Source organism: Eufriesea mexicana, unplaced genomic scaffold (assembly GCF_001483705.2).
Source record: "Eufriesea mexicana isolate 0111107269 unplaced genomic scaffold, ASM148370v2 scaffold3653, whole genome shotgun sequence".
Lineage (NCBI taxonomy): Eukaryota > Metazoa > Arthropoda > Insecta > Hymenoptera > Apidae > Eufriesea > Eufriesea mexicana.
The window spans coordinates 260,353-278,194 of record NW_016911671.1 but is presented as its reverse complement, the minus strand read 5'-3'; the positions used below and the strand labels follow the sequence as shown (position 1 = coordinate 278,194).

Sequence of the window (17,842 nt, the reverse complement as noted above, 5' to 3'; positions counted from 1 at the left end):
GGGGAAGGAGCCTTGAAAGATCGAGGGGAAAGGGAGTGAAGAAGAGGGACGGTAGCCCGATTACTGGAATGCTGTGGGTGACTAACAAGAGAGGGGGTTCCACCCCTGTCTTCGATTATACGCACGAATGCAAGCACAACCACTTTACCTGAAAACTGACATTTACCCCCATGCTTTTCAAAAAGTTCATGCTTCACATTTTTTACGTAAACTCGTTTCTGTGCTTGGTTCTTTTCTTAACATTATTTTCGAAGACCGATGAATCATGTTAAAGTAAGCAGAAACTTAAATATTTGCAAAGTTTAAAATTTTTTACTTTGGAAGATCCTTAAAAGTTTGAAATTTAATTTTCCCAATAAGGAGTTTGTTAATTTAGAACTGTCGATGCTGCTGAAAGACCAAGAAGCCATTGTTTGCGTTGATTATTCCATTCCGATAAAACTACCTGTACTGAAACAATAATGATTCTTCATTGAGATATGAAGAAATGAGAGATATCGAGCGATGGAGAAATGTCCATTAGTTTCTTTGTCTACTACGGCATTGAATTTTAGATTTTGTTTGATTGAAACGAAAAATATATTCATTTCAAATTAACTTGTGAAGCATCAAGTAGTTTAGTTTTGCAATAGTCAGCCACGTAGGTTCCCAAATTAATACCTAAAATTATTTTATTAATTAATTTCACAAATTTAACAAATCGTTACTTTAATGGAAATTTAAACATATTTTCTATAAATTTAGATATATTTAAGGCTTTATTGTTAAATTTAGTTTAGCTATATACACATAGGCTAGCATTGTGTGCCATTAGAAATAAATATAAAACATGAATTTCTAATTTTGTTTTATAACAAATAGAGTCACAAAGAATGTAATATTAATTTTTTGACAAATTGGATAACTCAGTGATGCAACTATTTCTCATTTAGGTTGAAGGTACAGGCTACAACGATTTTAAGTCCCAGGGAGAAACTTGTTGCGCAGGCGGACCGGAACTTAGCGTAAGCTTGTTCGTGATCTGCCACCCTAGCCCTACAACATGATAACTCTCACGTCTGAAACATTCGAATTGATGACTACAAATAACGATTTTTTTCTTTAAATTAATTTACTTCTTATAAAATACGTAATATACTTAGAATAATAATACTATTTTGATGTATGTTGAGAAATTTTAATACAGTGATTACAGAGATTCAAAGAATATGATATAATGTATCGAAATTGGTTAAAATTACTTAATTAAATTGGTTAAATTACTTAGCTGAAGTATTAAATAATATCATATTCATTAAACCCAATAGAACAGTTTAACTACATCATAAGACAATGTGTTATTTAAAGTTACAAATAAAATATCAGATCAGAAGAGATAAAAAATAAGTAAAATTAAGAAGACTGCAAGAAAAAACTTCTATAGAAAGTAATCCTACAAAGATAAAAAAAAGTTATTGTTCATTATTATATTATATAATATAGATACTTTCTTTCTATTACTATGAGTACAATACGTTCTAAATTATTAATTCACATTACAACCACTGAATAGAATGGCAACAAACTAATTGCAGAAAATAAAAATTTGTAAAAGAAACAATAAAGTCATAAATATGATAGAGAGAATAGGAAAATATAAGGGCTGTTAAGAGAATTTTTATAAGTGAACTTTTAAAAAATGTCCTGTCAAAAAGCTCTTTTTGGTATATAAAGAAAAAGGAAGAGAGGGGGCTTGATAGAACTCGCGTAGAGGGGTTGAAACGAACGAAGGGGTATGATGTGGAAGAGGGGGCAGCAAAGGAAGGCGAATAGTTGCCTCGATGATACCACCTCTCTCAGTTGCTCCTCGGTTTCCGGACTGCGTGGACTGGCAGGTTAGTGAATCTGACTCTCGTTCATTCACCAGTTTCTCTTCGTTCCACTCTTGACCTCCTTCCTTCCTTGGCACCCTCACTGTTTCTCTCTCTCATCCTCGTTCTCCACCCCGTGTGTCCGCTGGCTCCATTCATGCGACTCGTTCTTTGCTTGCTCTCTCGTTCGCTGCTCCCCTTGATTTATCGAAGTTCCCAGTGAAAAACGTTTTTCCCTCGTAGTTTCGCTGCTTGACCACCAATATCCTGACAACGTGTATTTGACGGTCAGTGTTATAAGTATATACTTACGCTTTTCTTCCTTCATTTATACTTGATGCTTTACTAACTATGAACGACATTTTAAGGATTAGGAAAATAATGTCTGTCACGTATTAATAAGCAATAAGTGAAACCTGACAATTCTTATATATCTTCTTTTACTGTTAGGCTCTTTGCAAACTTCTTTTTCTTGATTTATTCCAAGTTTTTTGAAATGACAAACTTGTTGAAGCGATAAATAGATGTTTGGAGATGTCAGCATTGACATATACTGAAAAAGGTAATTTTTCATATTTGAATCAGTTGAAATACATCTATTAAAGGTGGAACGGTGAGTAAGAAAGATATATTCGAGAAACAGCTGTTAGAGCTAGTAACGAAAAGCAGCTAAATTTTCTTTGTAAAAAGAGGAAATATAAGAAAAATATATGTGTGGTATACTGTTATTAATTTTAATAAAAATAAATTTCTTGTTACTTACACATTTCTCAAAAATTAAACAATCTTCAAGTTTCGGATATCTCATTCAAATGATTTAATCTTAATTTTGTATCCTTTAGTTTCAACTTTTCATTCATCTATAATACTTGTAAGGAAATACATGTTAATATTTAATAAAGGGACACTGACGGAGAGTTATTTAAATTATTAAAGTTGAATAAAAATGTTGTCATTGTTTTTTCCAAGAATTTGCAAAAAAGTCAATTTTATCCAAATGCGGTGACTATACATTAAATAATAATCAATAATAATAATAGTAATAATAATGCAAACAATACAATTAATTAAAGGCAGTGGATAGAAAAACAAGTAATATGTAATACCGAATGAATTTTGTTTAATCGTTTATCACTTCAAAAAAAATTATAAAATATGTCAAATAAATATATATATGAATATATATATGAATATATATATATATATATATTCATATATATATTCATATATATATTTATTTGACATATTTTATAATTTTTTTTGAAGTGATAAACGATTATATATATATATATATTCATGTGTGTGTGTGTTATATCCTAATTCTCTGACTTATATCACTCTTAAAATTAATTTCTATAATACATTCTTAGAAAATTTAATATATAATAATTATTTGAACACTAGTTGTACCTTTTTTAGAAAACCACTTTTCGAAATAAGAGATATACATTTTTAAAAGGAATCATAATCTATTGTTTCAATAATTGTTTTTAAGCGAAATGAAAAAGAATAAAAACTAATTCGTGCTGTAGACTATTCTTAAATATTCAGTTAATGAGTTAATGAAGAAATATACATTATTCATAATTGAAATTCCAGGACATGAATATTGAAACTGATTATATTTTATATTTCGTTAAACATGAAAAAGAATTTGTAATCTATTAATCCAAGAAAGTTTACTAATCCAAGTAACTGAGTTACCAATCATAACTAAGTAAATATATAAACATCCATAAAAAATCGAGTGAAATATCTATTTACCTAACAATAATCCTACTAAACTTATTAATTTTATAAATACACTATATAAGACTATATATGTTCGATAAAATCTTTATTATTTGAAAAAGGAGGTTTGTTTAACTTTACGATATATAATTTTTCCTTTTCTGAAAGTCTTTACTTCGGCATACTTCATCACAAATTTTACCTTTTGTGTTATCTATCTAAGTTCACTAATTTTTAAATTCTTTCAATTTAATATCTGAAGAGTATACATACAAAATGTTTTGAATTAAACCCTATTAATAATCTTGATTTAATCAGCGCTATAATAACATTAATAGTCAACAACAAAAAGAACATAATAAGAAACAATCACTAATTTGTCTTAGACACCTTACTTGATAGCAATAAAAGTTAAATTCTTATTATATCGACTTATAACATATTTGTAATCCTGATAAGGACATCTACCTTAGCATCAATGAGAATATTTTCTATATAAATCATGATGTACGCAAAATCAGTCTCTGGTATCTCAAATTGAATCTTGCATCTGAATACATACATTTTATTCCGTAGAAAATGCGTACCGTGGCCGTATGGACCGCCTTCGTGTTAGCGTATTCAAGCAGCCCTTTCGTGGCCGGTATACGATACATCGATTCGATCTCGGCGCAATCGGGGAACACCGGCGACATCGCCGAGAAGCACGTTGGCCTGACCGAGCCGACATGCGACGAATTGAGGGCAATGTGGAGGTACACCAAACGTCAAAGCAGAGCTGCTAAAACCAGTACCGGATACCCTCTTTATCACGATCCATTTTCGTATAACGACTGGAAGTCATATTCTGAACGCTCCAAACTCTCCCTTAACTATCGAGGTAAGACAATCTTGTGGTGGTTGTTTATAATGTACATATAGTCTACATGTCCATTAACATTGTTTACATTAGCTAAAAGAAGTACAATAGGATGTTTTAATGAAAATTGTAGAAAAGAAATGATTTCAAATTACGTAACAGATAATAAAATTATTTGGAAACTGGTATTAATTGTAATACCGAGTAACGCAAAGTAATGTCCGACTTATGTCCTACTTATACTACTGCTATTCAAAGTGATCAGAGGAGCGCCTATATAAATTATTATTAATCAGAAAAAAATATACAACATCTTAAAACAAATTAATTAAGAGCTATATAATATTTGCAACTTTAAATTCATTAACAAAAATTAAACTTTTAATATAAATACAACGAATCTGTAAAATTATTTATATAATAACATCCTCTTATCACTAAGGACAATGTTTTTTATTAAATATTGTTCATTTTACCTGAGAATGATGTATAGGAAGGTTGGCAGGAAACGCTCCAATTTATGGAAGGATGGTTCATAAAGCACCAGCGGGTAGCAGATTAAGAAATGGAATGCGGCACCCACCACGACTTTACGACAAAAGCACGCGCTTTTACGGAACAATTAATTCTTATCCACCATCGCCAAGACGAAAATTAATGGACAACTTCCGTATGGTCGGTGGTGGTTTCCATCGTATGTCACAAGTCCCTCAAGCTGGCAGATTTCAGTATTTGAAGGAATTACTTCACAATGAACGCGCTCGTGAACTACAGGTTAATAATAGAGTTAAATACAATACAGATAAACATGATATTTGCGAATACCATTAACAATGAATGAAATTGCCAACCGACCGAGTCACATATATATGATTTCCAGAATCATCTAATTAATTTTCAGAAAAATTGTTAATTAAAAATCCTTCGCATCTTTCTAACAATGTTATAAGAAAATTTTCTTAGAATACGAAATATTACGCAGAAGTATAAAAGTGAAATATATTATGTATCATAAAGTAGATCTATTCGAACTATAAGATCTACTCGAACGATTGGCAATATATTAATTATTCATAACATTATCTAAAACAATAATTCTAATTTTATATGGATAAAAATAAGAAACAAATGATTAACTTTTAGAAACAACACAGAGTTGAAAATCTCGCAGAAAAGACATCAACTTTAAAAGATTCCATAAATGATGAGCATCCTTTTGATATTCAACAACCTCGAAAACAATTTTCGAAGTCGGCACTACAAATCCCAACGAAAATTAATTATGAATTTGGTCAGGGACGATATACATCGAATGTGCCGAACAATGGTCAAGTCTGGTCGGTAAGTAACAAACGATAATGAAATCCTTACTATATTTCAATGAAGAACTATGTAGAAGATAATTGTGTATCTTTGAAATCTTCGAACCCATAGTATAATTGGAAATACGCTAATGACAATTATTTCGATTAGTTAATACGTTTTCAATTACATAGATAAATGTATAAAATTAAATAAAAAATAAGTTCAACTCACTTGAAAATAATTGAAACGCATAAAATGCTATATAACATCCTGACTCATACATCACCAATAATCATCCAAGACCGATGATGCTACTTTTCAATCGGTATTTACAAAACTTGAAAGAAAAAGAAAAAAATGTAAAAAAATTAAATTCGACATTGGCTTAAGTTAAAGAAAAGAATCAGTAGTCTACTATACTAACCTTCGAGTATCGTTTTTATAATAAAATCTCTAATGAGTTAAGATATAGTTATACATTATTTTTCTTATCAATGACAGCGTATCTTAATAATTTATAACAATGAATGTTTGCAGAGGAGTGGATTTCAGTCCCGCGAATACTTATCGCGTTAGTATCTCAACGGACTGCCGATGTCTCCCAAATAAGGAACCTATTCTATGGATTAACGTATCCGTTTTTTCGATACGTTTGCACGCAACAGGACACAAAAGATTTGCATCTGCTTTTCTGACATTTCTCGTCATCCGAAAATTTGCGTAAGCCAAATTCTTGTGTTTATGGCAGTGAGTATCGTCCCTTTGCGGACTGATCTTTCGTTGTCCTCCTCCGTCGTCCTCGAAAATTGTCCTTAAGACTTTCGTTGTCTTACATTTGAATCTCAAACCGCGATATCTGCGTTATCTTGATTCATCCAACATGTTATCTATGCCGAAATAAATGGAAGTCAATAAATAAAGTGAATCGTTGGAAAGTCGTAATCAGAAATGGCTTGATACGTGGCAACGCTACAGAATGTATATTTTCTTAATTCGTTTAAACTTGCACAGATTTAATTGCGCGGCCATGGCCGCCGCCTGTGTAGAATCTTTCAAATATATAAATTTAATACTATCTCAGAAAATGGCTGCAGCAGTGACGTAATCGTACTTTTACGCCGCTGAGCGGGGAAAACACGAGCGAACTATTGCTTACTTTTTTAAAATTATTAAACGGATAAACATACAAACTCTTATATTATACTACAACCATTCATTGCAAATTGATTGAAATTTTCAAAAGGGAAGAAATAACATTATAATTTGTTTATTTACCATCTACACTTTTGTTACACTATGAAGATAAGAAGATAGTATGAAATTAAAAACAAAGAGAGGGAATAATATATATCATTTATAGTGTAATACAATATAAATTTTTCTCCTTTTAAAAGTTGAAGTTAAATCAAAGTTGAATGTTATTCAAATTATACTATTAATTCAGACTTTGTTGAAATGAAATTATAATAGTTTACACCTAAGTTAAGTACTTACTTAAATTCGGCGTATTATTTCGAAAATTAATGATTACATAAATAGTCATTCTGTACACATTTTTTCCGAGGAAGCTCCGATTTTTTTCCTTCCAAAATAAAACCGTTTAATAATAGATAATCCAAATAACAATATTGAAATCGATATTTAAATTAAAGTATAAGAATGAAGATCAAGCGATTATGTTCTGGTTTTCTCCGCCTCATTTGAACTTGGACAATAAAATAGAAAGACTAATATTTTGAAAATTTTGACAATATATATATTGATATTATATTGATATTATCAATATATACATATATATATTTAATATATATACTTAAGTTAAGAGATAATAAAGCATAATCAACGGAACTGTACCGAAGACAATAATTACTCTTAAGAGATATTGTCGTCTGTACGTATAATCGACGCGGATACAATTTCAATTTTATGTGAAAAGTAGAATGTTGTAATACTTACGCGCAAAAATAAAATTCTTGAAAAAAAAAGAAAATGCAAACGTACCATAAATATTTGTTCAACGTACTTGTATCATGAACATTATATGTATCGATTATACGTACAATCGATATGACTTTGAACCCTTAAGCACTCAATCGATTACCCGCAAAATTTGAACAGTAGATTCTAACTTACAATAAAATATTTTTATTACTCTTTCAACAAATTTATGTTAGATAAACATATCAAGAATAAGAATTATTGCATGAATATAACATAGAAAGAATACCTTATTTATACGAACCAAAAAACTTTGAAAGAATAAATTTTCTCTATCTCATTAATTTGCTATTAGAGGTTATAAGCCAATAATAAGAGCTTAAGGGTATATAATTATATAAAGACAATAAATATAAACGTTTCTTGTAATCGTATAACAAAAAATTAAGTAGGTTAAAAACAGATATTTACGTGGCTTAATTCATATCTCATGCTGAGAATTAATCACTTTCAGCTCCTACGACGCGTACAAAAACCAAAAAACTGAACGATTATACGGTACGGTTTGATACCAACCGCGGTTCTCATATTTGACTATAAATACTTTATACTTGTATACACCTATTTGAATACGACATGTGCATATACTGCATATATGAATACATAACAAAGGAAACACACATGCATGTTACATGTATGCACAGTTAAAACCACACAACATATATGCATATCAAAGTACACAAATATATATAATATATATTTGTTATGCTATCATGACTATTACTATGTTCATTGTATTGATTAAGTTTAAAAGAATGGATCCCTCTGGCCAAGATTCTTCAATAGTAGAATCAATGCCTGATGTCCAAAACTAGAGACTGGTTAAAATCTTTTTGTATACAGATTACAAACTATTTTTACTTTGTTTTGACTATTTTAATGTGAGAATTCTGTTCTTCAAGTGTGTACAACAACACGTAAACGTCTATACATGTGGAATTATCAAAAGAAGAACTATATCCTGAATGATGTTAGAAATAGTATATTTATGTAAACTAAAATGAATTAATTTAAGGTGTGAAAGACATGTGAGTCAAAGTATCAAATTTTTTCTAATGTAAATTAATAAGAATGTACTATAACAATTTATTTTGTTTACTCTGAATTTTAATGCATGTATTTTGAATTATTACATTTGATACTTAGACTGACATGTCTTTGAAATTTCAACTAACAAATTAGAGAAAATATGCTTCGAATTTCCTGTCATAATTGTTCATTTCATTCTATATTTATTTTATGTTTAAAATATATCTATAATATTATTAGCTATGGCAAATTGAATTCGTGACTTTTTACATTTACCATATTATCCCAATGCATCACCAAATTCATATTGTTAAATTATTTAATCCATATAGCATCCAGTAATTTTTTCCTTATCGTAATAGTAATTTATTCATAAAAAAGCATTCTACAAACAAATAATACCTTTTGATAAAAGTATTATCAATGTAATAATTAAAATATCAAACAAAATTTAAATACATACATAAATTAATACATAAAACAAAAAAATTTGATCTCTATAAATCTGATAATGGATATAAATACAGAAATTTTATGAACTACTATTTTTTAATTTTAAAATATTATGATGTAGGTTCGAATATGACTTGCATTAATTACACAATCACATCATTTAATCTTAATAAAGCGTGAATATAAAACTGTAAAACTGAAAAAGATTAACATTTTGTACAATGTCACAATATTTAGATATATATATCCAGATATCATTTGAGTATTGAACACAGAACTGTTTCATTGACAAGTGTCGACATCTACTAGTGTGAAACTTTACTGTAAAATTCCAATGAGCCTCGTGTATTCTATTGTATTTTGTATTGAAAATTAGTGTGTATATTTTTAAGTTAATTTGTGTAAATAATAGGCATAATTAAAAAAAATACTTTCATTAAAATGTTTTCAATATTTTCAATACTTTACGAGATCAATAAAAAGTTATACATTTGTTGGCATTAAAATAAATATTATAAGTCATAAACATCATACAACAGAAATTTTACACACGTTAATAATGGTATTTTTCAATGTTATACATAATACTATTCGACCTCTTCGATACATAAAAACATTACCTACAGTTAATTTGACTATTACACGAACCTATGCAAGATGGGTTAGTCGAAAACCTGTTGCGATTGTTAACGAAGATAAACTTTACGATTATGAAGATACTAATAAACCACAAATTCCTCAACAAAAGACATTTCCTAGAAAAAAATCAAGAGAAACTAAACAAAAGATTTCTCAGAAAACAGAAAGTGAAAATACTCAAATGACTGTAAAAAGTAATATATCTACCAAACTTTGGAAAAATAATAGTATTGTAACGTATGTCGTTTATTCATTATAATCTCAGATAGAATCATAACATTACACAAAAAGTAAAAAGAATTATTTTAAAACTGGTTACTTTAGGTCTTTGTTATCTAAACTTAAATCAAGAAAGAAGGCAGAAAAAGCTAACGAGATAATTTTAGAAGGACACAGATTAATCAAAGATGCTTTAAAATTTGGTTTGATACCAAGTGCAATAATTTTTAATGATTCATTGGATATAGAACAATTAGAATTACCTGAAGGAGTTCCATTATACAAAGTTCCATATAAAACAATTCAGTTATGGTCTAGTGTAGTCAATTCACCTGGGTTATTAGGTATAAAAATTATATATTTTAAATATATCTACAATACAAATATTTAACATATTGTATTTCTTCCCATAATACAGGAATTTTTAAATCTTATGATATATATAAAAAGACTGCAGCTAAGAATGCATTACCACTCACTATCATTTGTGATAATGTAAGAGATCCAGGAAATTTAGGGTCTATTATGAGAGTTGCTGCAGCTGCAAGCTGTGAAAAATTAATATTAATTAAAGGTATAATATTTAAAATATATAATTGTAAATTACATCAACAATGTTTTAAGTAAAGGATTAAATTAAGATTTACTACCTTTTTATTTAGGATGTGTAGATTTATGGGATCCAAAAGTTTTAAGAAGTGCAGCTGGTACACATTTTCACTTACCTATTCGTTCATTTTTAACATGGGATGAGGTTCCACCACTGATTGAAGAAGATAGTCACATTTTTATAGCAGACTGCAACTTTAGTGATAAATATTTGTTCAATTACTCACCAGATGTACTTCATCCAAGTTTAAAAATATTTGATATTGATCCAGAAGATATCAAAACAAAATTTTTTCCAAATAATGATGAAACAAGGAAGAAAACAGAATCAGAAATACCAACAACTAAAAAGGTGCTGGAACAATTTATGTTAAACTTACCTATTATTCCCTATCATTCTATAGATTACACAAAGAAAGAATCTGTAATTGTTATAAGTGGAGAAACTGTAGGTTTGAGTCTTAACTGTTATAATTTTCTGAAAGAACGAAAAAGTATTCGTATTCATATATCTATAGAAAAAGAAGTAAATAGTTTGAATGTTGGTGTGGCCCTTGGTATTCTTATCTTTGAAATTAAAAGACAATTTCTCAAGAAAGACAGCTTTTGTTAAGTTTTCCTAATATATGTTAAGTATTTATATAAATAAATACAAATAAATATTTGTTTTTGGATAAACTTTGCATTTATTATTTACAAATCTTAGTTTATTTAAATTTCGTAAAAGATAAAATTAAAATAGAATCTACTAATAGAATAATATCTATCTAGATAATAATTAAGAATTTTGATACCTTAACTTCCACTACTAACGAATTGAGCAGCAGCTGGTCGAACTACAAAATTAAAATAATAAAATATGATATATATCTGTCCATTTCACTTTGCTCTAAAGCAAATCTTACTTGTGCAAGTTTGAGGTTGAAATTTTATGTCATCGATCGCGAAACCTCCATTGCTAGCACTTCCTCTTAAAATAAGACGATATGGTACACGAGTATCTATTGTCACTTGTGCAGCAGTCCACACAGGTCTCGGATTGTTAAATCCCTTTGCTGTTAATGACCATAACTAAAATAAATGAAATATTAATTGTTTATAAAATCCTACAATTCAAAGAATTTTAGATACCTACAGGTTGTTGATTTCCATCATTTTCATCGTCGGTGCTTAATTCTTTGTCGATATTTGTTTTAATAACTTGTAGCGTTGTAGATTCTTCAACACCGAAGGCAGCAAACCAAAAAGTGAAACAGACAGATTCTTCGTCAGGCAATGTTTGTATTATGGGAGATCGAAGTCGTACATCTATTGATTGTTTATTTGTAGTAAATATGTCAAAGAAAACGAAATCGCCGGTTGCTCCGAAAGTTTTATCCAATAACTGAGCAGGACGATGAGCAAGAAATGCGCGCTGCCAAGTGACTGTACGCTCGTTTTCAGAAGAAGTAATATTCTCCCAACCACACAATCCTTTTTCAAAACTGCAATCTTCTGGTCTCATAGATGCACTAGCTGGTTTCACTAAACATTATTAATAATGTAATTACTTTAGAATAGAATTAAATAATTATTGTAAAACTTACCAGAACAATTACCAGTATAAAAAGAGATATCATCAATGCCAATACTGCCACTAGCACGATTAGGACCCCAAGTACCTTCAAAAACTACATTAAAGCTTTTTTTTTCATTTATACTGACTTGTGCATAATTCCATGTAGGTCCTTGGTTATTATACAGTTGCCAGATTGGCCTAAATTCAGTTGAAGATTCTTCGATCGTTTGTATAGATATACGGAGTACCCCTTTAAATTTACTTTATTATTATATACATAGTTAAACATTGAAAAGAAGTAATGAAATACAAACCTAAACTTGCTCCAGTAGAATCAATAAATGATTCAAACATGAAGTACCAAAAGGTAATACATAAAGGTTCCTCACTGCCTTTCATTTCACGACTAACGAGTTGTGCTGTCCCACCTCCGGATGATCGAGGTCCTCCCCTTGGTCGGCCCAAACCAAGGAAATATTCATTTCTCCGATTGATTGTATATCCATTGCTATATAATTTTCGTTGGTTTCTTGGACTGAGTACTTGTACTGACCCTCTTTCCCATTCTACTCGATCAGGATCTCGAGAATTAATCCAATCACACTCATCAATCTCAAAGGTACAATCTCGTGGTGTCGGTACAGCAACTTGAGGTAGAGCTATAAATATACTTAAATGAATATTCGAAAATCAATAGTAATCGTAACTATTTTATTTTGAATAATATTTTTTTCTAATTATTTATTACAAATTTTTACTTGGACAAGATCCTTGTGTGAAAGAAATATCATCGATAGCAATATCTCCCATTCCAGTGTTTCCTACAGATGCTTCAAAAAGAAGTTGAAAATCATCCAGAGAACTGATCGTAATTTGAGCAACAAACCAGGTACTACCAGCGTTTCCGTTCAGGCTCCAAATTTCTCTAAACGGTGCATCCAAACTACGAAAATGACGTACGAACAATTTTAAGGTACCAATTCCAGAGCCAAACATGTGGAACCAGAAGTGCATACACATAGGTGTATCGGCACCTGATGGAGGAAAACTTGTGCTAATGAGTCGTGCCCTATCTCCTGGGCGACGTGGAAATGAAGAATCTATATATGCATATCCCCCAGCTGATGAACGATCTGTTGAACTATCCATCGCTGGACCAGTTGTAGGATTTCCACTTCCTCGACTCTGTACACGTGTTTCTGTTATTATATATGATAATACAATTGGTAATAAACTTACGATTGTCCAGTCAAAGTCATCCTCTGCATCATTAGCCCAGTCACAAAATCCACCAGCAAAATTGCAAAAGCCAATGCACGAAGTACCTGGCTGTAAATCTATGTCATCTATGGCAATGTAGCCTCTGTATAGGCGTGCTGGATCAGTAGAATCCACAGGAATTCCTTCGATGATTAACTAAGAGTAAATATTCTGATTCAATGTGATGATTTTAATATCTTTAATATAAAAATTATAGCATTTTTCACAAAACAAAAATTGATTCGAAAAGAAAATTACTTAATTACCGAATGTAATTCAGAATAAGTGTACAGTATTTGAGTTTGTTGCCAAACACCTAAAGTATAATACTGAGCATTCCAAATGATACGATCCTCGAAAATTTCCAATGGCTTACAAGATGGAATAGTTGTGTTATCTGGAGTAATTTCTTCGGTTTGTTCCTTTTTTATAGAGTATTCATCCGTACCTACATGAAGTAAAAGCCTCAAACCAGCGACACTGAGTCCATCCATTCTATACTTGAACATGATGCAAGTTCCAACAACTCCTGTGCTCCCTAACTGAGGGCTATGCAATAGTCCTCCTAGAGTTTTCGTCTTACCGTCTTTTTGTGGTAACTGCGACGTTTCAAGAAAGGCATACCTAATTTAGATTTGTTTTATTATACATATATGTAATATAACTAAAAAATATATGTATAAAGAATCATACCCTCCTTCCATCGTACCAGTGGTGTAATCACTTGGGGGACCACCCATCCAATTAGTACCCATACCGGTTCCTGCTACCCAATCTAGTACACTATCACCATTTTGCCACTCACAAAGTATCTGTGATGGAAATGATCCAAAGTCGCAAAAAACTTCATCCACTGATGCTGTAGGTAGTGGTACTGTGACCGGTGGATACCTTAAAATGAAAAATATATTCTAAGATTATTAAACTTTAATGCACTTTATAACAAATTTAAAAAGATACCTTTGTGTTGACGAATTTCTTTGCGTAAGAGTGAATGGATTAAGTGGATTTCGTGGAAATGGTATTTCTGTGGTAGAATGAGCAATTGTTCGAGTATATAAAATATCTGGTTTAATTGGCCAATGTCTAGGTTCGATACGTTCTACCTCATCCGAAAGTTCATGATCACGATCGATGGAGTTGAACGGAAATCGTGTTGAGTTAAAGGCATCATTAGTATCAAAAGTATCAAAAACATCTTTGGTTTCATCATTTTCTACACTCTTGGTCCAATTGAGAATAAAACTTTCGTTTGCGGCACTGACAAGATCTATTTGCTCTCCGAGTATCGGATTCACAGGATACCATGAAGAAGCACAAGTCAACCAATAAAGGCAATAACATATTAATAACATTAGCCACATTTTTCAAGTATTTTATACAATTTGTATTTAAAGAAAAGTATAAGAAGGTTCTAATATTGAGATATTACATAAAAAGAATTTCAATTTGATTCTTGGATACATATTCCATCTTGAAAACGATTACGAGCGTTTTACTTTATCTGTACTGTATTGTAAATTTTAATTTTATTTAATGTACTTTAAATATAAAAATAAGAAATTTCGAATCTTAAATCCCACGATATGAAATTCACACTTAACTTCTACTACAGTTGTCTGATTTTCTAAAGTCAGTAACACAGTTATTGCAGCTTTTATACACACAGAGGAATGATATTCCTCTAACTAAATACGAACTGAACGGTTTTCAAAAGGTATGCACGTGATGAAATAAAACGAGCATTCCGCAGTTCCGGTCTTCACTTCCTGTCGTTACGCTTTTGATCCTAGTACAGAAAAGCCGAGTTCGATAACCGTCCCTCGAACAATTCCATTCAACTACCTAACTGTAATAATTATTAGTAATTATTAAAAAAAATATTGTATAATGCATGCATATGCATGCAAGAATTATTATTATTATATATAGTATTATTATATACAAAATTATATAATAATTACTTCAATATAAATTAAAAAATTAGTTGCTCCAAAAATGTATAAATACTTAAACTAAAAAATTCTATGTATTACTTGTGGCTTTAAAAATTTCAGAAATATATCCGGACTAAAATTTTCATTATTTTTGTCAATAATATTTGATACTCGTCCTAAATTTAAATATATTCGAGCAATAAAAGGTACGAGATAAGGACAAAGGACCAATTGATCTGTCTTTGGCCGGTAGAGTGGATGTTTTCTTAACATTTTTGATATCAAATTAACAATGGATACTGATGTTCCTTTACGAAGAGGTCGTGGCTTTTCTTTACAAATCATTTGTACAATATCTGTTAAAGTCTGAAAATTTAAACATATGTAAAAAAACTGGAAATGAAATTAAAAACTATGTTAATTAAAATTTATATTAAATCAACTTAACTTTACCCTAGCAGGGAAGGGATGACTTTTCGTAACCATTTCATAAAGAATAATACCCATGCTCCATATATCGCATTTAAGATCGTAAGATTGACCCTTCAACATTTCTGGAGCCATATAACAAAATGATCCAGCGCAGCACACGATCGATGAATTTTTTAATCTATATAATAATGTTATTGCATGATACTATTGGCAATCTAATACAAATTTTATGAAATAATTCTTTTGAAATAAATGATACTCTTTAAAATTTTTCGACACGCCAAAGTCTCCAATCTTTACAATATCACCACGACTTCCGGTTAACATTATATTTTCCGGTTTCAAATCTCGATGAAGGATCTTTTTGAAATGAATGTGATGAACTCCAAGAACGATTTGAGAAAATAAATATAGCACATCCTAAATTAATATATGTATATTTATATATTGAATTTAGAATATCATAAGTAAAGAGAAAAGAAGGTGAGATCTATTTTCTAAATTCTTACTTCTTCTTTGAGTGGTGCCTCGTATCTTTCTAGTAAATCCTTCAGAGTACACCGCGTTGCATATTCCATAAGAATGTAACTGTGATTGTCTTCTATCCAAGCACCATAATAGGCTACTATATTAGGATGTCTCAATGTATATAAACATTGGACTTCTTCTAATATGCTCTAAATATTAATATGTATACATTTAATCACATTTAAGATATAATTACAACAAAGTATTTTTTTTATAAACGATAGAAAATCGTGACATGTATAATCTTTGATATCCTAATATTTAAAATAATTAATATTTTCCATTTCAATTAATAAATTTTCTCACCTCAAAGGGCAAAGAGTTTATATTGTTAAGAATTTGTTCCTTAATTACGAACGGTTTAGAATCTTTCTTCCGTCGTACTAAGTAAACAGATCTAGAAACAATAGATAATGAATAAATGAAAAAATGAATTTAATATGTATACATACCCAAAAGTGCCTTGTCCTAATAATGTTACGAATACATAATCACTTGTATGGATTGACATTTTTGACAAGTATAATAAGAAACAACAAAAATTAGATTAAATTATAAATTCGCAACTCAATTCAACTATCACTTATCAAGCATCAGTAGATTTGCTATGGTAGATCAATGCAAATAGCTCGATTGAGTATTATTATATTTTGAATTTTTTTTAATATATTAAAAATCTCTATTTACAGTCAAATATTTGAAACTGGTTAATTAAATATAATAATTAATTAAATACTCCTTGTGAAGGAACATAAAATTGATGTAGTTTATTGACTCGACTAGTTTTAGAATTTAATGGCGCGCTTACGAATCTACAAATAAAATCACATAAAAATATTCACAAATTCATTGTTTCTTCATTTTTTATATAATTCTCTTCTCAATTTATAATGCATACATTAAATTTAATTATATTTCGAAAATATGATCTGCGTAGATTGTAAATTTATTATTGTTTATAAAAAATGTTTACAAAAACAGATTCTTATTTGTTCATAATTTATAAAATATGGTTTTAATATTATTTGAAATCTTTAAAATGTATTAGTAAATATATTAATAAAAGCACATGGAAAAGTAGGGAAAATTCGGGCATTAAATTACATGTAGTAGTTTTATTTGTCTTTTTTTTACAAATAACGCAATAAAGATCTTTTCCTAAAGCGTTTAGATGTATCATATCATACCACGAAAAAAAGAGTGTAATGATGCAGTTGACCTGATTGAATTGTATACTTCATGACAGTAAATATTGCATTCAAGAACACGCAGAGAATTTAATATAGTTGGACAACGACAGGAAAGAATTGTTTCTTAATTAAGAATCGACTGTAAAAAATATCTTGACCATAGTTAAGGTGAAACATTGCTGATGAAACAATATGGCTATTCCAGTTTTCAAAAAATGTGCACGTTAGAGCGATGTTTGTTCTTT

General features: G+C 29.9%; 3 protein-coding genes across 3 annotated transcripts; 2 read left to right on the top strand and 1 right to left on the bottom strand.

Moving 5' to 3' along the window:
• The first annotated feature begins 1,765 nt into the window (after positions 1-1,765).
• Positions 1,766-6,628, top strand: LOC108551088 (uncharacterized). Its single transcript, XM_017905115.1, has 5 exons — positions 1,766-1,874; positions 4,158-4,461; positions 4,934-5,214; positions 5,584-5,781; positions 6,283-6,628. Exons 1-5 carry the CDS (start codon positions 1,821-1,823, stop codon positions 6,319-6,321), a joined length of 876 nt encoding a protein of 291 aa, XP_017760604.1. The 5' UTR covers positions 1,766-1,820; the 3' UTR covers positions 6,322-6,628.
• Positions 6,629-9,730: 3,102 nt separating this feature from the next.
• LOC108551051 (rRNA methyltransferase 3, mitochondrial) lies at positions 9,731-11,305 on the top strand. The gene is made up of 4 exons (XM_017905051.1): positions 9,731-10,101; positions 10,189-10,427; positions 10,502-10,657; positions 10,746-11,305. The coding sequence occupies exons 1-4, from the start codon at positions 9,785-9,787 to the stop codon at positions 11,303-11,305; spliced, it is 1,272 nt and encodes a 423-aa protein (XP_017760540.1). The 5' UTR covers positions 9,731-9,784.
• A 182-nt stretch (positions 11,306-11,487) lies between these two features.
• Positions 11,488-16,918, bottom strand: LOC108551050 (MAM and LDL-receptor class A domain-containing protein 1). The gene is made up of 16 exons (XM_017905050.1): positions 16,860-16,918; positions 16,714-16,804; positions 16,389-16,556; positions 16,139-16,299; positions 15,901-16,057; positions 15,547-15,813; positions 14,471-14,877; positions 14,204-14,401; positions 13,777-14,134; positions 13,490-13,666; positions 13,009-13,435; positions 12,565-12,909; positions 12,279-12,500; positions 11,828-12,216; positions 11,598-11,763; positions 11,488-11,528 (listed from the first exon to the last, which is right to left on the bottom strand). Exons 1-16 carry the CDS (start codon positions 16,916-16,918, stop codon positions 11,488-11,490), a joined length of 3,633 nt encoding a protein of 1,210 aa, XP_017760539.1.
• Between the last annotated feature and the right edge of the window lie 924 nt (positions 16,919-17,842).

Bases quoted from the DNA above. Each gene is read 5' to 3' on its own strand.
- LOC108551088 (XM_017905115.1), top strand. From the start codon at position 1,821: ATGATACCACCTCTCTCAGTTGCTCCTCGGTTTCCGGACTGCGTGGAC. The intron at 4,462-4,933 runs GTAAGACAATCT...AATGATGTATAG, and splicing joins ACTCTCCCTTAACTATCGAG to GAAGGTTGGCAGGAAACGCT. The intron at 5,215-5,583 runs GTTAATAATAGA...ATTAACTTTTAG, and splicing joins AACGCGCTCGTGAACTACAG to AAACAACACAGAGTTGAAAA.
- LOC108551050 (XM_017905050.1), bottom strand. From the start codon at position 16,918: ATGTCAATCCATACAAGTGATTATGTATTCGTAACATTATTAGGACAA. The intron at 13,667-13,776 runs GTAATTAAGTAA...ATTTACTCTTAG, and splicing joins CTTATTCTGAATTACATTCG to TTAATCATCGAAGGAATTCC. The intron at 11,529-11,597 runs GTAAGATTTGCT...TTAATTTTGTAG, and splicing joins TCAACCTCAAACTTGCACAA to TTCGACCAGCTGCTGCTCAA.
- LOC108551051 (XM_017905051.1), top strand. From the start codon at position 9,785: ATGGTATTTTTCAATGTTATACATAATACTATTCGACCTCTTCGATAC. The intron at 10,428-10,501 runs GTATAAAAATTA...CCCATAATACAG, and splicing joins CAATTCACCTGGGTTATTAG to GAATTTTTAAATCTTATGAT. The intron at 10,658-10,745 runs GTATAATATTTA...CTTTTTATTTAG, and splicing joins AAAATTAATATTAATTAAAG to GATGTGTAGATTTATGGGAT.